The sequence below is a fragment of the Strigops habroptila genome, chromosome Z (genome assembly GCF_004027225.2).
Source record: "Strigops habroptila isolate Jane chromosome Z, bStrHab1.2.pri, whole genome shotgun sequence".
In the NCBI taxonomy this organism is placed as follows: domain Eukaryota; kingdom Metazoa; phylum Chordata; class Aves; order Psittaciformes; family Psittacidae; genus Strigops; species Strigops habroptila.
Window position 1 is genome coordinate 24659864 of NC_044302.2, and position 19963 is coordinate 24679826.

Sequence of the window (19963 nt, forward strand, 5' to 3'; positions counted from 1 at the left end):
AAGACCTAAATCACTTCAACGTTCTTGGTAGAGTTACAGTAATTCACACTGTGTAATTAGCATTTTCTGATTGCCAGTGGCTTTTGCTGGTTTGTGCTTCACTTTCCCCAAGGAAATGAGGCTTTTGTGGTCTGCACCTGAGTCACCTAGGAGTGTGAAGTTGGTGGTGGAGCAGAGCAAACAGGAAAGGGACGCAAATCTTAGGAAGCATGACCTTGACTGATCAGCTCTCTGTGGCACAAAAGAGCCTGGAAAGTGCCTGCAGTGTTGCGCTGGAGGTGTGAAATCCTGGTGGGGCAGAGGAGCTAGCAGAGCATCTTACTCTTGTCACCTGAGACTAGGCAGATTTGTAGTTATGACATGGACAACTTGAGAAATAAGCAAAATATAGAGGGGTACGGGGCTTTCTGAGAGCCTCTAAGCTACAGTTGAGAGTGCACTACCGCTATGTTTGAGGAGAGTACACCAAAATCAGTGCATATCACTCCAGCACCTTCAGTGACTCTTAGGTTGACTGGCACTCACAAATTGTTGTTCAGTAATAAGAAAAAGCAAACCCCTAACTGCCAGATACTCAAAAATAATGGCTAATGTGTAGGCAGTCAAGAGGTGTTTTATCTGTGCTACATCTCGTAGACTGCAGTTGCAAAGAGTAGCATTTGAAAGATGCATATACCATAATTTTAATGTTTGGCAGATTTCTGTTGTCCTGTTATATAAAAAAATTCTAAAGACTGAAATTATATTTATATTGTTCCTACTTGCTTTTATTTGCTTTATCACACTAAGGCTTAACTACTTTAAACAAACCATCAGTGAACAGTTGACAAAGAGTTGTCAAAAGAATGAAAATCAGAGCAGTGGCTTGTAATTTCTTTGGATGCTTCTGTTTAGCTGAACTGCCATCATGGTATTTAGACAAAATTTTGCAGATGCATAATTTTTCTTCTATTTATTAAAATAAGCTGCAATAAAACAACAATTTTACTGCCTTTAAATTACAATCTTAAATTTCTTTTATTTAGGCAAATTAATCTGTTCTTTTTTTGACACAGGGGTATATTCATTTAAGGTTTGTTTTAACAAAACATTTTAACGTATAGGAACACATCGCTTTTAGGCAGAATTGCCAGTTTTTAAAAGGTAATTGTCACAAATGTAATTTCTTTCTGCAGGATAATGGATCTCCCGAAGAACATACAATTTATGTTTGGGACCATTTCATTTCCCAGTCAGCTGCAGAGAACGTGTTTTTTGTTGCTCACAGTTACGGTGGACTTGCCTTTGTAGAGTTGGTAAGTGTGACTTCTCCATTGCCTTCTTTCCTGAAGTCTTTCATAGATTTCCTAAATTCTTTGTGATCACCGTCTTGAAAGCAGCTGTTTAGAAACAATTCTGAATCAATGGTCAGATGCAGGTCTATGAGGATTTCTTTGCAACTGGAAGGCCACTGCATTTTCTCTGGTTTTGGGTTAGACAATAAGGTCCCAAGTGCTCATGAACCTGAACGATGAAAGGAAAACAAAACATATTGGATCCTCCTTGTCCAGGCTGGGTGCCAAAAGGCAGCACTCAATGAGTTTCTACTCCAGGGCAGAAAGACTGGAGGTAAAGACTGAGAACATACAAGGACAGTTTTAAAGTAAAGTCACACTGACAAATGCACCCTTTTGCATATAGATTGAACATGAGTGGAAATCTGGGGTTTTACCCAATTTTGTAGTTTTTCCACAAGGGTCTGTAGAAGTTGCTGGGTAGACTTTTTTAGCCATTTATTAGGCTTGGATAAACCTTGTGGTGATGTAAGGTGGGGAGGACTTTGCTCAGTGTGAAGCTGTCCTATACGTGGTGCTGGGACTGCTGAACATCCAGTTTGTTAGCCTTTCACCCTTTTCTCTATAGGCACATGTGTTGACCCCATATGGTATTCAGACTTGCCTGTTGAACTTGTATACCATTCTTGGAGTGCGGTTGTAATCTCCTCTCTTAAATGTGAAACGCTAGTGTAACCAGGGTGTGTTTTATTGAAGAAAACTCGAAAAAAGAGAGTCCTGTTAATTGTGGAAACAGAAATTGCAGAACATTGCCATTGGTTTTATAGACACAGGAATCAGCAGGCGTGTAAGTTCATCTTTTGTCTGTAACACATTAGTTTAGTCTAACTGAAAGTCAGTAATGTAGTTCCTTCCTGAATGTAAGATGAATGCCTTAGTTAACAAAAAGCATGCATGAGTATTTTGTTTTATATCTTGTGGTGCTCTAAGTAGCAAGAAGAATCCGGAGCAGGACCACTTGTATTATTTTTAGAACTGAAGATTTTTGTTAGCCCTTTTCATTAGTAGAAATTAAGGCGATTTTGATTTTCCCTCTGCTTCCAGAAGTGTATTTTTAAAATATATATGACGTACAGATTTGAGACTTGAGAACAGTTCAGCTGATCATTTTCCACAGGTAATTTATTATCAGGTCAATAAATAATCTCAAAACTAAATTATCAAGAGACCAAATCAGTGAGGATGAAATTCCTTCTATAGCCACAACTTTGGGCAAGAAACGGGTTACATTTGTGGGCGCCTATTGCTCCTTGGATGCAATGAAGGATAGGGAGCATGTCCTCTGCCTTGGTTTTCCTGAGCTGATATTTTCAGCTGCCCTGTCTGTTTCAGTCCAGGTTGTTGTGGTGTGCCTTGTCTGTCCAAAGTGAAGCATTAGCAGAATTTCTGTTGGTTTTGTAAAGCCACATTGCTTGGGTCGCCGGATGCCTGCAGATACATATGCTTAGCACAGGGCAGGAATAAAAATCAACTAGAGACCTTTCTTAGTGTTTCCTAAACAAAGTATTTATTCAAAGGAGGCTTGGAGAGTTTTTCCATCACATTTCAGTCAATGGCTTGAGGTGGCATGGGTAACAGATGACCAACGTGTCATTCTCATTTTGCCTGTTTCTCTTGTCACACTGGTGGATATTCCTTCACTTTTGTTCTACTTTAATATGAAGCACGCAGATGTTTCAGAACAAGACTTGACTTTTGACCTTGGGTCTTCCAGGGTCAGGGTGCTCAGGGCCTGTGAAATTATCACAAGCTGAGCTAAAGTTTTTATCCATCCCAGGAAGCAACCAGTAAGTAAGAAGTTAAAAAGGGGCTTTGTCAGAGAGACAAGATGGTCTCAGTAAGGGTCAGCTTCTGTAGTCTGCTGTCTCTGCAGGAGATGCATGCCTGAGAGGAAGAATATAATATATAACCATTGGCACATGACATATCTGTCATGCAAAACTAGACCTGAAAAGTGTATTTAATGTAGCCCAATTGTTTTAAAAAAAAAAAAAAATCAATGGATGTTAGCACCTGGTTTTGGTAGAGATGGTTTGATATCTGAGCTCTCCACTGAAAGCAGTTTGATGAAACAGTGCATACCCTTAGCAGATATCATTGAAATAAACCCTGAGCTATTTTATTGCAATACTATTTTTTAATATTTTATTTTGTTATGATCTCTGTTCGCTTCAACTTTATATCCATATGGCACTTACTTAGCAATTGCAAAGAGCTCAAAAAAAAAAAAAGAAGTGGAGCGGCTGATGGCCAATTTGTCTTAAGACAAATACATATTCGATCACTTCTCTTTCGTTACTGCTTTGAGTGGGAGAGATGATGAGGGTGATAGAGCAGCTACGCCATGTAGCAACTGTACCAGCTCTACACTTGCTATGCAAGAATTTTGGGCCAACTGATTCATAAAATTGTAGGTTACAGTAATGGAGACCTGTTGCACAGCTGCTCCTTATTCATCCATGCCTCTTACGGGAGAGCAGTGTGGAGCATATGGCTTTGATTTGGAGTGAAGGTTTCTGCTTAGTTGCTCTGCATTTTATTGTGCCCACAAGGAAAAAGAAAACAAAAAAGTCAAAAATCATTATCAGTGAGTATCTTCTAAATTCACCTTGCTGCAAGGTCTGTCCTGATTGTTTGCAGTCACCTGGATCACAGAGATCCCCAGCTCATCACCTCGTTATGGCGTGAGGCTTTCTATGAAAACCTGATGCCCTGGCACAAAGCAGAGAAACCCAGAGAAACCTGATATTAAGCAAAGACTTGTTTGTGGTCATTTGTACCATCACATGTGAAATTGGTTTAAAAGGAGGAGAATTTTTGTTTACAAACCTTTGGTGGCCAAACCTGGTCTTCATTCCAAATTCCATCTCACCATAAAAATCAGGCTATGGATGGGAGTCCTTCATTAAACCAACCAGTAAAACTTAGCTGCAGTTTTCAAATACATGCTACAGCATCTAACATTTTTATTGGTCTTTGCAGCTTTTTACTCTACATTTTTGCATGTCTGCCATTGTGAGATGTTAAGAAAAACAGATCTGTAATATCATGCTTGAATGCACAGAAACTGTTTACCTAGTTACTGCAACAGAGGCACACAATTTGTGTACCTTGCTGGGTCATAGATTACTAGGGGAATAGTTGAAAGTGATTGAACATGTGTGGGGAGTAAAGTTCCACCAATAAATGTAATTAGTTGTATTGTTTATAGCTTGGATTATAAATGTTAGTCATAAACCATATGCTAAAATGTATCTTAATATTTAGTAATTAAAACTTTGTGTAATTGAGGTTTGAAATTAAATGTGCATCTAATAATACCCACACCTAAATTACTTTGTGAATACACAGCACTAAAAATAGTTGTTGGGTCACTGAGTTTCTGCTAATTACTGATTTGGAAAAACTCAAGCTATGATTCATGAACACATCTCAGCTGCTTACTTCTGTTATCCCTTACACAGTGTAGTCAGAGATTTATTTTCAGAAGCTTGCTGTAGTTGATGGCAAATTGTGGAACTTTCCCAACTCCTAGCTTATAATAATTTTATGAAATTTAACAGAAAGTGAGAATTTTAAGTTGACTGGAGTCAATTTTATATTTAGTTTACAGAAAATAAGTTTCTGGTACAACGCCCCCTTTGAGGTTTTTCTGCCAAACTTTGTGGGTTTACAATTATTTTGCTTTAAAAAGAATGTTTTCCCTTGTCATTGCCTGCATGAAAGACCCATGCAGGAGAAAAGATATACTGTGGCGCTGTGCCTACCTGAGGGCTGGGCCTGGCTGTATATACAGGGGATGGAAAGGGTGGTCCTAGGATGCTGGGTGACATGTAAAACTAGCTGTGTCCATCACTGTAGAAAACACATGGCAACCACTTATTTCGGAATCACAAGAATTGTTAAACCTAAGCTTTCAAAATTGTCAATTAGGTATTCAGTACCCTGAGATTTTGTCAGGATTTCTCCTGCTTGCCTCCTATATTCATGAGACCTTAGGCTTTGTGTTTTCAAGGGTTTCCTCAGCACCTTATGAACCAGAAGTGCAGCTTTTTTGTTTTAATTTTAGTTAAACAATATCTTTTTAAAAAAGAAAAAATGACAAATAACGTGGGAATCGTGACAAAATTGTGAGAATCGGTAGTGGTATCTCCAGCTTACAGCATTCACACTGCTGTAAAAATACAAAGCGCACTGGGGAATGTAATATAATTAAATTAGGAGAAGGAAAGTAGGTTCATTGTCTTTGAGCAGATGAGAAACTATTCATTATGGTCTTTGTGGCTAAAATGTTGGATGTATATATTGACAATTTGCACAAAGGTGTAGGTAAAAACGTGTGTGTGTATTTTTAGGCAGCTTTGTTAAAATGAGAGCCCTTAAAACACTCTGTTCAAATTGCTGTATCCACTGTAGCTATCCACTAATTCCATCAAAATCAGCCAATTTTGTCCATTTGAAATAATTTCAGGTCCGTCATTTTGAGATATGCTCTGCAATACACTGCCACTTCATTTTGTTGTATTGTGCTGAGTACGGTGAGGACCTGACCCTGGCTAATGCTGATAGGTGCCATAATAATAACAATGATGAACAGACACCTGCTGAGCTACCTGGGAGTCTCTGAGGCTGCATCAGTGTTCTGGCACAGACAAAAAGCAATTTAAGAGCCTTAATGGCTGGGCTTTGAACCTGTCATTAGCTTTTCGTTAATTTAATTTCCTGAAATTTTAGATTGAATGGGGTTTTATATTTGAGTTTTTATTTATATATACTTATATAAATATATCTGTCTAGTTCTTTTTCATATTTAGTTTGGCTCAAGAAGTGATGAGCATAGAGCGGGTACTGGGGATATGCAACTTTTAATTCCGCTGGCTGACGTACTAAATCGAAATACATCTACTGATGTGTGGCAGAAATAACACAAGATCTGTGATGGTTGTAGGAAGAGAGAGCTGGAAGTAGAAAGCTGAGAAGCAAAACACCTCGGTGACCAAGATCCATAGTGTGAAGAATCAAAGCAAAATATCACTGTGCTTCAAGGGTTTGTGAGCATTAAACTATAAAAAAAAAAATGCTAAAAGCAGACATTGTTTAAATGCTGAATGTCACTTGGGAGGCCAGGATAGAATGCAGTCTTGCAGGTTTATGGGGACTTGGGTTATATGTTCAGTCTTTGGACAAATCACCTCACCCAACTGTACCTGGTTTAGGTCTCACCTTGTTCTGGGTTGCACACTTACGCTAGCATCTCCTTGAGTCAGGCCTGACTGAGGTATGGACACTCAGAAAAAATAAGTCTAAAAGTAAAAATGAGTCTTAATTTCATTTGGTTATTTATTTCAGCTGTACTTCATTGTGCTTCTTGGAAAAATGCTCCTTCATCTGGAAAAGGTCAAATGAGAAATGAGGGTGGCAAGAGAAGCTAATGGAGAAACAGCAGTAGGTTGTGTAGAAAGGGTTGGACAGGACTAGGGTCACCTGCTTTGGGCCCAATTTATTTTAGTAATTCTGTTACTGACACGGGCACACAAAGTAAGTATGCACTAATGAAACTGGCTCCTGGCATGAAGTGGTGAAGTCACTGTTGGTATTACTCAGAAGTAGAAATTAAAGGAAATAATACAAACTTCATTACACTTAGGCACTGCCTGGCTAGTCATCTGCATTTGTGTATGATGAGTGATCTCATCGACAGCGAACAGCAGGGATGGAGAAGTCCTTGAATGTGCGGCTTCACTGCCAATGGCTGTAACCAAATGACCCGATAACACAACTAAAGAGCCAAACAAGATCCTGTGGTTTGTTTGCTTTTTCTATCCCAGGAAAGGAAATATAAATGCCAGCCAGCATGCTGGTGAGATTAATCTGAGACAATTTGAGATATTTGGGAAGATTAACGCAGTCCAGGAGAGATGTGGGAAAGACATGTCAGTAGGTTTGGAGCGATGGAGAGCCCATTTTACTGGTCACGATGAGGGATACTCAGACATGATGTGGTGCCACATGGAGATGTCCTACCTACTGTGAGCACCAGAATCAATATAGCTGTAGAAACAGTACACACGCCCTCTAGGCTTATCAGTCTTAATAAGAGCTGTGTAATCTGCTAATGCTCTTGTATTAACTTTGGTAGCTATTGAGGGAGAAAAAGGATCGGCATCTATTCTGGGGTAGCTACAGAAGGAGTTTAAAAGCATGGCTTGTTCAGCCTGGCGAAGGAAAGCTTAGAGGGATTGGTAGCACTCTGCAAATACATCAAGAGAGTAAACAGCAGGGAGGGAGAGCCATGTAAGCCAAAGAACAATGTTGGCACAGGAACAAATGGATTAAAACTGGTCATGAATAAATTTAGGGTGGAATTAGCTTTCTCACCATTGGATGGGGAAGGACTGTTTGGGAACAGGAGGACCGGAGCAAAGCTGCTGCCCAGTGTGACCTGTACATGACCATAATGGCAAGGGTTATGTGAGCAATCAGCTAGGACCACCGGTCCTTGGAGACCCAGGAGTCTGTGTTCCTGTGAAAGCCACTGTGTTCAGCCTCAAACAATTGGACCCAGTTTGGTTCAGTTTTTCTGGAGTCGGCGCCTCTCTGACTCCAGGCTCGCTCTGCTAGGAGCACTGAGTTTGAACCAAAACCAGGGCAAACCCCTAAGCACCATTGTTTGCAAATAACTCTTTTCCCTCCTTACCTGTTTTTGGAAGTAGTAGATTCATTTTTGCTAATGTTTTTCAAAATGCACAAGCTCCAGCTTGCAGTAGAAAGCAACAGGGATCACAGATCCTGCAGTGAGGGGTTGCAGCAGTAAGGAAATTAGATGACTTGTTGAGCAAAAAATACTGAATGTCACTGCCTGGTGTACTGGGAGCAACTTACTGAACCCAGTTGGCTTTTGCTGGTATAGACATACAAAAGGTATGTGTAGATAGTGGCTTTAACCTGAGAGGGGAGATTGAGATGAGCTCTTAGGCAGAAGTTCTTCCCTGTGAGGGTGATGAGGCCCTGGCACAGTGTGCCCAGAGAAGCTGTGGCTGCCCCATCCCTGGCAGTGTTCAAGACCAGGTTGGATGGGGCTTGGAGCAACCTGGTCTGGTGGAAGGTGTCCCCGCCTGTGGCAAGGGGTTGGAACCATTCTATGATTCTATATATATACATACATATATTTATATGCATATACTGGCCATTTCAACACAGAGCAGATAAACATTTTAGGCCACTGTCAGCCTAAATAAATAAGCTGACAAGAGTACGCTGTCATCATTATTTCACTTGCTACCATTTATCGTTACCTATTTGCATTGCAGTAGCAATCACATAGTAGTGCCTTGTCTTGAAGAGCCTGCAGTCTGGAAGGATCATCTAACGGGAAGAGACAGAGGGATGATGGATGATTACCAAGCAGTTCAAGAGCACCACAGCTGCATGTCCTTTTTCATTTTTTAGTGTTTTATTTTAAATCAGCGGTAGTAGGCATCCCCTTCCTCATTTCATCCCGTGCCCTCTCAGCCTTGCTACTGGGTAAGAGGATGGCTGCAATGAAAGCCCAAGCATTGGCCACTTCCAAAACAGGCTCAGGGCTGGAATATTCATCCCTCCTCATTACCTTGCTCTAGACAACTTGCTCAGCCTCATTACTTTTTGCTTCCTCTTTATCGTTTGCTAATGTAGTATCTCATGCTTCACTCAGCTCAGTTCATAGTCTGAGTGCCTCTTCCCCACTTCTTCCAACAAGAGAAGGGCAGTGTTTCGTGGACTGGAATGATACACTGAGTACTAACTGCGAGCACTACCCATCCTCACTTAGCATCTCGTTGGCCCCTTCATATTAATTTTCTAGTTTCACACCAAAGTTGGAATGCTAATTATAAAATGAACAAAGAACTGGAGATAGGTAAAAGTTAGGGTTACGTGGAGATCCAGTTAGTTGGCAATACATGTGTGTGTCTTAAGGGGTTTGAAGGTTGAAGGCTGTCCTGGGTTCACCTATAGCAGTCATTTTTCTCCTTCTTAGTAGCTGGTGCAGTGCTGTGTTTTTTAACTTTCAGCCTGGGAACGACGCTGATAACACTGATGTTTTTAGTTGTTGCTAAGTAATGTTTATTCCAACCAAGGACTTTCTCAGTCTCATGCTTTGCCAGGGAGGAGGGGAAGCCGGGAGGAAGCAGAGACAGGACACCTGACCCAAACTAGCCAAAGGGGTATTCCATACCATGGCACATCATGCCCAGTATATAAACCGGGGGGAGTTACCCGGAAGGCCCAGATCACTGCTCGGGTCGGGCTGGGTATCGGTCGGCGGGTGGTGAGCAATTGTATCCTCTCCCCTTGTTATTTCACTAATCATTATTATCACTGGTAGTAGCAGTAGTGGTTTTGTATTATACCTTAGTTGCGGGACTGCTCTTATCTCAACTCGTGGGAGTTACATTCTTCCGATTCTCCTCCCCATCCCTCCGGGAGCAGGGGGAGGAAGGGGGGGAGTGAGCGAGCGGCTGTGTGGTTCTGAGTTACCGGCTGGGCTCAAACCACGACAAAGGCACAGCACTTCCTGCATTTCTTTGTGAGGCTTTTCTGGAGTTGCATCATCTCACTAGTTGTGTATTTTTATAATTTCTTTGCATTGTTTTAAATTCCGTGCACTTCATGGTGAACATTTATTTTTAGATTTCAGTATGAAGAACTTTCTGATCTTTAGAAGTTGTTCTTGTACTTCCATCCCCTTGATGCCCCAAATATATATAACTAGGGCTTTTTCTTTTTTTCTTTTTTTCCTTTGTATGTCTATCTGAATTCAGTACTATTTGTCAAGATTTCTCTGGTAGTATGCTGAGAATTGAACTCCATATTTTAAGTACAGTTGCTATAATGAGCGCAAGGTGAACTTCAGTACTTTTGCTCATCTGTGCAATAAATATTCTGATCAATACAGCCAAAACAGCACTAGATCTTTTTTTTTCCTGAAAGTTTCTTTGAATTTGGTACCTGCTAATATTCACGCACCCCTCAGAGTATTTTAGGGGTCTCAGTTTCCCTTTCCCCAATGGCACTTAATGTAGTGATGACTTCCCCCCCCAGTAGTGTTATTTCACATTCTTCCAATGAGGCCTAGCTGCATGCTGACCCTTGTTGCACAGGATGACAAACTAGATCATCAAAACATCTCCTTTTGTGCTACAGGCCTGTGAATCTTGGAAGCTCGTTTTGAATTTCTTTCGTGCCTTACTTCTCTTGGCAGTTTCTCCCACTTTAATGTCACCTGCAAATTTAGTTAATTCCAAATCATTAATGAAGATGTTAAATAAAACCATATTTGGCATCTATCCCTATATCTGACGAGAAACTTCCTTCTGGCTCAATAAATTCCTTTGTATTAGTATTCTTTCCTGCATTGTTTCAACTGTTTTGAATTCTGTGAGACAGTATACTTATCAGTCAGTTTATTTTTCATTTCAAATTCTAGCTTTGAAAGGAAAAAAAAACCAGCCAAAGCACAGGATTGTGTTCAAAGAACACATCACTCATCCTTTCAGTTGTACGGATAAACTTCAGCCCTAGAGCCTATCAAAGCTGAAGGGGCAACGTCCGCATGCAGCCATCTCCTTAAAATGTGTAGAGTACGCTGTTGATCCCAACAGTTAACTCCAGGACCCAGGACAACTGGTTTTCCGTAGTTTCTTGCCTAACTATTAATTTCCTCACTGGCTACACAAACTTCCCAGAAGTTGCAGGTTTTCATCTCTAGATGTGCACCTCTGTTTTCTGCCTGAACTGTCTCATACTCATCAGAGTTCTTCCAGACACTTCTATCCTGAACCTCTAAGTACCTGACATTGCATGCTGTTGCCTTATCTCCACTCCTCTGATTTCAGTCTATTTTCAGTCTTTTTTGGCCCTCTGAAGTTAATTACTGAGATCATAGAATCATAGAATCCCAGATTGGTTTGGGTTGGAAGGGTCCTTAAAGCTCATCCAGTTCCAACCCCTGCCACAGGCAGGGACACCTTCCACTAGACCAGGTTGCTCCAAGCCGCATCCAACCTGGCCTTGAACACTGCCAGGGATGGGGCAGCCACAGCTTCTCTGGGCAACCTGTGCCAGGGCCTCACCACCCTCACAGGGAAGAACTTCTGCCTAAGAGCTCATCTCAGTCTCCCCTCTGTCAGGTTAAAGCCATTCCCCCTTGTCCAGTGTGGGTATATATGATGCTGGTACACAAGATGCTAGTATACGGGCTGCCCTGCCCCTGTGTCCTGCTGCGTAAATAAAAAGTCCCCATCTCCTGCTTTTCTGGACAGATTTGCTAGCTCTTCACCCCATCCCAGCTGATCTTAAGAAGACTTTGCCTTCTTAATCTTGTAAAATCTTCTATGAATGTACTTCTTCATTTTCATTTCGTTTAATCCACCTGTTTCTGGGTCTCACCAGTTGGTGCCTGTCAGTGTCCCTCATCCTCTGCCGTTGCCTCTTTTCTGACAGTGGTACATCAGGACAGGGAAATGAAATATTTAGAAGACCACTTTATGCAGGTATGGTCGTTGGATCTATAAATGGACCTGTGTTGGACTGACTGGAGGTTCAGACAACATGAGTACTGTTGGTTTGGGTTTGTGTTTCTTTCCCCAGCAAGTACAGTATGGAAAACCCTGGCATTTTATTTAACTCTGTAGGTTGTCCTTTATCTCTCTAGATTGATTTGGAGGGCAGCTTGATACTGAAGATTTTCAAACATATGATATTATCACAGTCTAAAGGGATTGCAGTTCTTTTTGAATGTATACATGAACGATAATAAAGAAAAGTGGGAGTTTTGGATTTACTTACAAAATGAAGAAAGTGAAAAAATCACACATTTTATTCCCTGACAGGTCTTGTGGTGCATTTAGCTTATTTTATCTGAAATGTTTAATTCTGATTTTGCTGTGTTTGGGGTTTTTTTAGTGGGGAAAAAAAAAATAAATGAAGTCTCACTGTTAGTTCATGCTTTTTCTGTGACATGATCATATGCCGGTAAGACTACACAAGTGTATTGTGTTACTGTTAATTTAAATGTTAATTATGGTGAAAAGTATACGTAGGACTTCTGTGTGGAATGGTAGAGATTTTATAAGACTTCAAGACCTGGTTTAGTGGATCAACTGGGGGAGCTACAAGTTAATAATATATAAGGCACTGTAAGTCCAGGTGGAGTAAAAGGAACCCAAACATACTCCGGTGAATAGAGCTCTCAGACTGTGGCTATGTAAGAAGCAGCTGGAATTTGCATTTTGTCCTAGAACTTTCCTTTCTTTAATCTAGTGAAGATGTGTTACATAACTCTTTCAGTATATTAGTGAAGTATTTTAGTATTAATAATGGCTACCAGTGTTTAAATGTTAAAATAATCCTATTTGAGGGCTTTGCTTTAATGTGATATGAAGTAAAAATATGTAAGTAGGTTTTACACGCATATTCATTGAGAAAAATGTGCTTTAAACACCAGTACTGAACTGAGATTTTAGTGAAAAGTTTCAAAACGTTGGAGTTGTATTTTCTCAAAAATACATGAAAAATAAATAGTTTAATTAGTTATTTTTCTCTTTTCCATTTTCCAAGGCAAATTAAATGTAATAGTGAATCCCGGTGTCAGGATACAAAATGCGTGAGGTTTATACAAACTTGATTAAACCAAGGCATTTCATTTCCTTGTCTATGTGTGGATTATATTTTGTCCTGGGGTGTCTCTGGTCATCTGACAGGAGTATTATACTTTTGTGCTATGAAGTTAGAAGTTGCTAGTGATCTTTAGAAGCAGAATTTCTTCAGAGGAAAAGTTTTTGTAGGCTTTCTTGCTTGTTCCATCGTCATCCTCCTTTCTCTCCCCATCCCTTTTCCAGAACAGATGATGAATAATGTTTAGGAAATCATTCCCCACAAGTCTCTGTGGGAAGACTTGTTATTTTAGCATTTTTGGCGTAGTTACAAAGTAGTTGGTAAACCTGTAGGGTCCTGTGATCATGAATATTGCTTTGTGCACCATATCAAGTTTTATTCCAATTTAGAGGTGCTTTTGAAGTTTTAATGTTATATGTCAGTTGCTTTGCCTAGGAGCCTAAGTGTTTTCTTGAATTCCTTCAAAACATAGTCTAAAATAGTCAAGGGTATAAAAAATATAATTAGAATATTCTTTGGCGGTATAAATTTCAATCAAAAAAGTGATGATTGTGATACTAGGTCTCTCGTATCGTAGTCCTATAAATGCTAAAACTTTTATTTATTTCCTACATCACTGTGTACTTTACTGGCAGATTTCAGGGAAAAAAGCTCAAAATACCAAAATAACAAAACAAAACCCCAGCCTCACCCTTCTTGGTGCCTACCCAAGCAGGCACATAACTTCCAGAGTTTTACAAGGTGTTAAAGTATAGAGATTATATTTTCCTCAGCCTTAAAAAGAAAAGGATTGTTAATTTAACCCTCAGTAATCGTATTTCACTTCTCTGCCGTTGCTGTCTACAGCCCCATCAGATTTTTTTAAACCAGCTGTTGAAAATAACCCAGTTTAAAGAGTTCACAGCTAGAACATGAGGGATTCATCGTTATATATTTACTGTCTGAGGCTGATACAGCTGTAAGGTTTTTCAGATGCCATTGATCTATTGCGCATGTTCCCTCCCCGGGTTGCAAGACGTGCTCCTATTTGCATAAGGCCCTGGGCAAGGTTCTTTCTTGCATTGATTGGCCTGTCCAAGGGAGCCTGATGTGCTTTTGCATTGATCACTCTGTCTTTTCTTGGAAGGCAGTGTTACACTGAGTTCATCTCAAACATTCTAGGGAGAAGGGAAAACTTTACTGCAGATGTCTCAATTTTGTTCAGCTGTTCCTTTGAGTATAGGCCTTTCCTTTTATTTTTTTTTTCCCCAGGATAAGGTTTTTGGCTTTGTTTTTTTTCATTTAGATGTATTTCTTATAGCACAGCATAGGCTAGAGTTTACTGAAAATCTATATTAAGTAAAATCACCATTATGTACACCATTTATTCTATGCTGTGTTTTGGGTTTTGGGTTGTTGGGGTTTTTTTTTCTTAAAAAGCCTGTAGCTTCCAGCAAAAATCAAAACTATTCTCTCTTCAAAGAGTTCGCAGTTATAAGTGGGGACTTAATCTAAGACTGTGTGTCTTTGCTTAGATTAATATTGTCAGTTTGCAACTCACGTGATTTATATTGAATTGTACGCAGTCTTACAAAAATATTTTGAGATGGCATCTTCAAAATAAAACTGTAGCTGGGCATTGGTTTTCTAGAGATGTGCTTCAAAGTGAAGCAGGCAGGTAGGTTGCTGAGCAGACCTATGATTGATCAGCAATGTGTTGATCAGAAAGGACAAATGCTTCCTTACAATGCCTTTGTTGTTACTGACACGGTGTGTCAGGGGCTGGCTTTCCAAGCCCAGGTTTGGCAGCCAGGTTCTTGGCTCACCCTTGCAGGGGATGGAGCTTTTCAATGTCTACTGCAATAGCAACCCATATTAAAGAGCTCTGAAATCCACCGCTGCAATTTCTGAGAGCCACACATTTGCCTACGTGCCTAATTATGGGAAAGATGCCCAACATTATTGTTCACCAAACCTATTTCTTTGGTCGGAAAATTATTTGACACATAGACTCTCCTGCATGCAGAGGGAAATGTGGTTATACTCAAAAGGTGACTTGTATCTAGTGAATCAGCTGAGATGTGAACTTTACCGGACATGTGATACTACTGTACATTGGTGAAAAAGAAATGATAGAATTCCTGTCCTACAGAGCACTGAACATCACAGAGCCATTCCTTCATCATTTTTTTTAGATTTACTATAGATATTTTTTCAGATGCTGTAGAATTTTCTTTGAAGGAAATAAGTATTCAGAGATACACAGCTGAGATCATATTAACACAATAACATAAATTACGCAGGCGGGTTTTTTTATCGCTTGGATTATAGTTTCATGTCTTTCACAGAAGCAATAATGTATTGCATTGTATTGTGATACTTTGGCTTAGGGAACATATTCCTTTGGTCATTCAGTAAAACAAAACTTAGATAAGTATAATTCAGGTAGCGTATATGAAATTTCATCTTCATTGTCATGCAAATGCGGTGAGAATGTAGCATTTCCCAAGATGTCATTTGACTATTAGGATCTTTAGAAAATGGCCTCTCAAAGCCACAAAGCTAATATTCCAGAAGAAAGCTGTATAATACCTAAAAATTTTCTGTCCTTATTCTATGTCAATAACAAATGTAATAGGACAGGCCATTATTAAAATCGCAAAAGAATGTGTTGACCTGTTGGTACAGAGGATCTTTTCTGATTTTTGCATCGATGATAAATTCTCAGCTTTCCGTAGCATAGAGGATGAACATGCAAATACAGATTTCAAAAATCTGCAGGGGGAAAAAAAAGTTGGATAGTAACTGGAAATCTGTTCTTTTTTGTTCCAGTATATAAATGAAATGGGTGGATATTTATACCGATAACTATTTTGTTATACATAGCGATATCCTATGCAAGTGTTATATATATTGTGTGCCTGCATTGTGCACAGATTGTGCATCTGCAACACTTTTCACTTATTTTAAGCTGTCTTTTGCTGATATCTGATTCAAAGAACATAGAAGATGGGCTAAGTATGAGCTAATCTCTTTAGTGGAGATAGATTGGAACTTGCCTTCAGTTCCAAAATAAAAGAAATTAAAAAAAAGAAAAGAGTATCTTGTAGCAGCCCATTATCTGTGTTAGTCAGCTGAAGAAAAATGCTGGACTTGCTTATGTGCATGAACTGTGCAGGGCAACAAGACCTGAAAAATTTCTGGTAGCAAAAGAGATCTTTTGCAAACAGCTTCGGTTTTGGAAAAGAAATGGTGGGACATGATTGTTTATATGCAATTAAAATGAAGAAATCTAATCTCTTACTTCAGGTAGAAATACTCTCCGTGAAAAAAGAGTATCCATCGCATGCATCGCATTGTGCTGCGAAACAAAGCGTATGCCTAAGGAAAACATGATGAAGATGTATATAGGTGCTTGCAAGACTCTCTGATACCCTCCATGGATGTTGCATAGAGAGATTTTTTTCAGCAGATACTTGCAGCCCCAAGTGGTATTCTGGATGTGTTGAAATAAGTGTTCTGAATGGGTTTAATAATTGCTTGATTGCTGGGCATGAGGAATACAAGTGAGTCCTTTTGCTGATAAGGTCTGACTAAGAAAGAGCAGTGCAATGTTAAAAACCTGTTATTTTTAAGTTTTCCTGTGAAAAATATAACTTCTGTGGCAAAAAAGTGTCATTTTTCTGACACAGGGCTGATGTTTCCCAAATAAGTACGTAAAGAATGAAATTTCAAAGTCTGTGTTTATTTTTATTTCTATTTTGTAAAACTGTAGAGTTTAGAAACTGGAAAAATTACAGATGATGTCCGAAGTGTTATCTCGCTTCCGTGTCACTGAGGCATTTTTGTTTTGCAAGCATGTTGCTGAAGATATGAGGTGGTTCTTTGCTGTTTTGCTAGGGAGATCTTTTCAAAGTCCGGGTGCTGCTAATGTGACAGATGCTATGCTGCAATTAGAAGTGTTTTCAGCTACTTCATTCCCACCTAAACATTTTTACTCTCTGTGCATCATATATATGTGGTGTCTGCCCTTCACTCAAAACCTTTTGATGATCTTACTGGCAATTGTCCATCACATGCAAGATATTCTAGTGCATTTTTTAAAGGACATTAAAGTTTATTTGTGATTTTTTTTTTCTTTTTTTTTTTTTTTTTTTTTTTAAGTTAAAAGCGTTTAAACAACAAAGACTTGGTCAAGAACCCCTCAACACTTGTGATCTGGTGCAGCTGTCGGAGAAGGGAATTGGTAGAGCCTGCCCGTCTCGCTCTAGAAATGCTGATTTTCTATCACGTTCATATTCCGAGGAGAGGCTGCTCTGGGTGCAGTACAGGCTGCTTAGCACCAGATTTAGTGGGGTCACCCTTTCGAGCCCTGCTCTATTGCAGAAAGGGTAATGGGTGGTAGTGTTCGTCGGAATAGTGCGTAATAAAGACGAAACAATTAGAACTGTTCTGCTCTGCAGACTCTCATGTTGCTTCCCTCCACCTGTCTTTCTCCAAGAAAAAAGAAATACAAATGCAATTGTCCTGTTGAAGTAGAGGCTAAAGCCTTATTTGGCTGGGCAAAACTGATTTTTGTTGCATGGCAATAATTGATGCCGTAAGTTGGTGTACTTACATCAAGATAATGGTGTAAGTTATTATTTGCATTGCTTTGGATTGCACTTCTTTTGTATGTACTCGTTACATTTTTATATTTTGCAGCATTCTGCTAAGTACAATCTAAGTGAAGTTTTTTACTTTAATTGTGTAGCAAGTGCTGTAGGAAAAAAGAAATCTGAAATTTCAATGCCACTATATTTGGTAGATTCACATGAATCTGTGGAAAGAGATAGCAAGTCTATAGTTTGTAACCGCACAAAATTAAAATTAGCTATATAATGCACATTCCTCAAGATACCTTATTTTGAAAGGAAAAAAAAGATCTTTCTGCCTTCTGCTTCTCTTTCATACATGCTAAAGTTTTTGCGGTTTAAACAAACATTTATAAATCACGTAGTTCAGGAGATGCATCCCATAGGACAAAGCATCCGCCTGCATTTGGTGAGCCAAACACACACAGGCATATTCCACAGCATGTGGTTCTGTGCATCGCCCTGCCCGTGTACATCTCCACACTCAACCACACGTAGTATGTATGATTGATTGGTATAAAATCCTTAATAAGTTTTAGCACAGTAATTTCTATAGCATCAAAGAACCATTGATGCTGGTAATGCAGGAGGTGTGTTTAAGTCCTCCTCTGTTTCCCCCTGACCCCTCTCGCACATCGACACACTCCCCTTCAATCACTCATCTTCCACCCAGATGTATCCCAAGTGAAACTTCCCAGCCTGTCAGCAGCAAACGTCCAGCACGTGCCCTTGCATGTCCCTGCCCTCCCTTTCCTGCTCAGCCACACGCTTGAAACAGCAGAAGTGCCCAGGTCCACCCCCCACCCCCCAAAAAAAGCCTCTGTTTTGATTTTAACCCTCCTCGCAATGGGGAGATAATGAGCGATGCTGAAGCGATGTCGGTCTTCAGATCCCGCTTTTCTTTCGCTGGTGTCATTTGTGGCCCGCGGATGCCTGCGCTGCCTGGCCTTGAATGGCCAAATGGTTGTAAATAACAACTGCTTTCCTCTGCAAAATCAACTTCTGTTGGCCAGCCGAAAGTGTAACCCCGTGTCACATCTTCTGCAGCAGGCTGAGATCCTCGAGCACGAGGGATCAAGCGGTGCTGCAGCAAGCAACCTTGTCTTTTCTTCTTTTCCTTGAAATAGCCATTAGCATCTTTGTGTGAGAAAGGGGAAAATAATAAAGAATTTCCCAAATCCTGCAGTATGTAACTGCAGTATATAACCCTGAATCTCCCACCTCCAAACCGCTTTGTGCTGAGCTGAACTGTTGCCGGCATTCAGGATGGGTTCCCTGGGCGGCAGCACCGCAAATCTCCTGGAAAAAAAAACATTCACTGATAACAGCCACAGACACAGCATCTGCTGTAAAATGCAGTTGAATTACCTCAGTTGCTGTTGGTAACTTTTTTAGAACACTAAATTACTCCTAAAATCTAATGACAAAAACTTCCAAATCTGTTTTTTATGGCCACATTCTCATATTAAGCCTCAACATGTATATGCCATTTAGAGATCTTAATGAATCTTACGCAATTAAAGTTTCCTCAGCAATTGTGCCGTAATAGTTGCTGTAAGGTGGCTAAATACGTATCTGCTGTCATTCTGAACACTGTGTTTCCAGCCATTTGTCTCCTAAACTAATGCATATTTGCAGCCTTCACTTTAAAACAGGAATCAATTTATAATGCACATTGTAATCTTTTCGTAGAAGCCCAGTTATGTACATTGCTGTTTAAAATGCGAGGAGGGGAATAAGTCTATTAATGCTTTACATGGAAAAACAGAATACAAACATCTTGCGATCCAAATATATTTATAAATAGTCACTTGCACTTTTTTTTGCAAATTAAATTGGGCAACACTGTCGGGCTTCAGGTTTGGTTTTTTTTATCATTATTTTATTCTATTGTAAGAGTGGCTTATTTGACATCTCATACATGTTTTTTTATAATATTCAAGGCTTTTTCCATGCACCTGTAAGTGGTGCCATCTTGTATTGTTCTTTTATGCCTTTTGTCTTTGTTTCCTTGTTTTATTGCCTGTACTTCACGGAAGACGTGAATGCTAATGAATGTATGACGTATACCATCATTCACAAGATGAACAGATAGCTTTCTCTCTTTGTCAAATGTTTATGCAGTAAAATGAAAAATTAAACAAACCTGGCATGACTCCGCAGTGATTTCAGGTTAAATAAAACACCTACTGAAGTTTTGTATAGAGAAATTTTTGTGAGTGCCAAGGGATGGGGTTTATATCCAAATAGTAAAGTTTGAGGTAATTTGCTAAAAGGCATAGAAGTTATATTACAAAATTGTTGATACTGGACCGTAATAAAGTCTAAATAGTGTTAACCTCCAATTAACAAAAAAAGGAC

At 39.7% G+C, this 19963-nt stretch overlaps 1 protein-coding gene across 6 annotated transcripts in view; it reads left to right on the forward strand.

Moving 5' to 3' along the window:
* Positions 1–19963, forward strand: part of FAM172A (family with sequence similarity 172 member A) — a 282640-nt gene that overhangs the window by 165263 nt on the left and 97414 nt on the right. For all 6 annotated transcript variants that reach the window (XM_030471059.1, XM_030471057.1, XM_030471056.1 and 3 more), the window contains one exon: positions 1176–1295. In XM_030471059.1, the coding sequence (XP_030326919.1) occupies positions 1176–1295 (120 nt within the window). The remainder of the gene's footprint in view (positions 1–1175; positions 1296–19963) is intronic.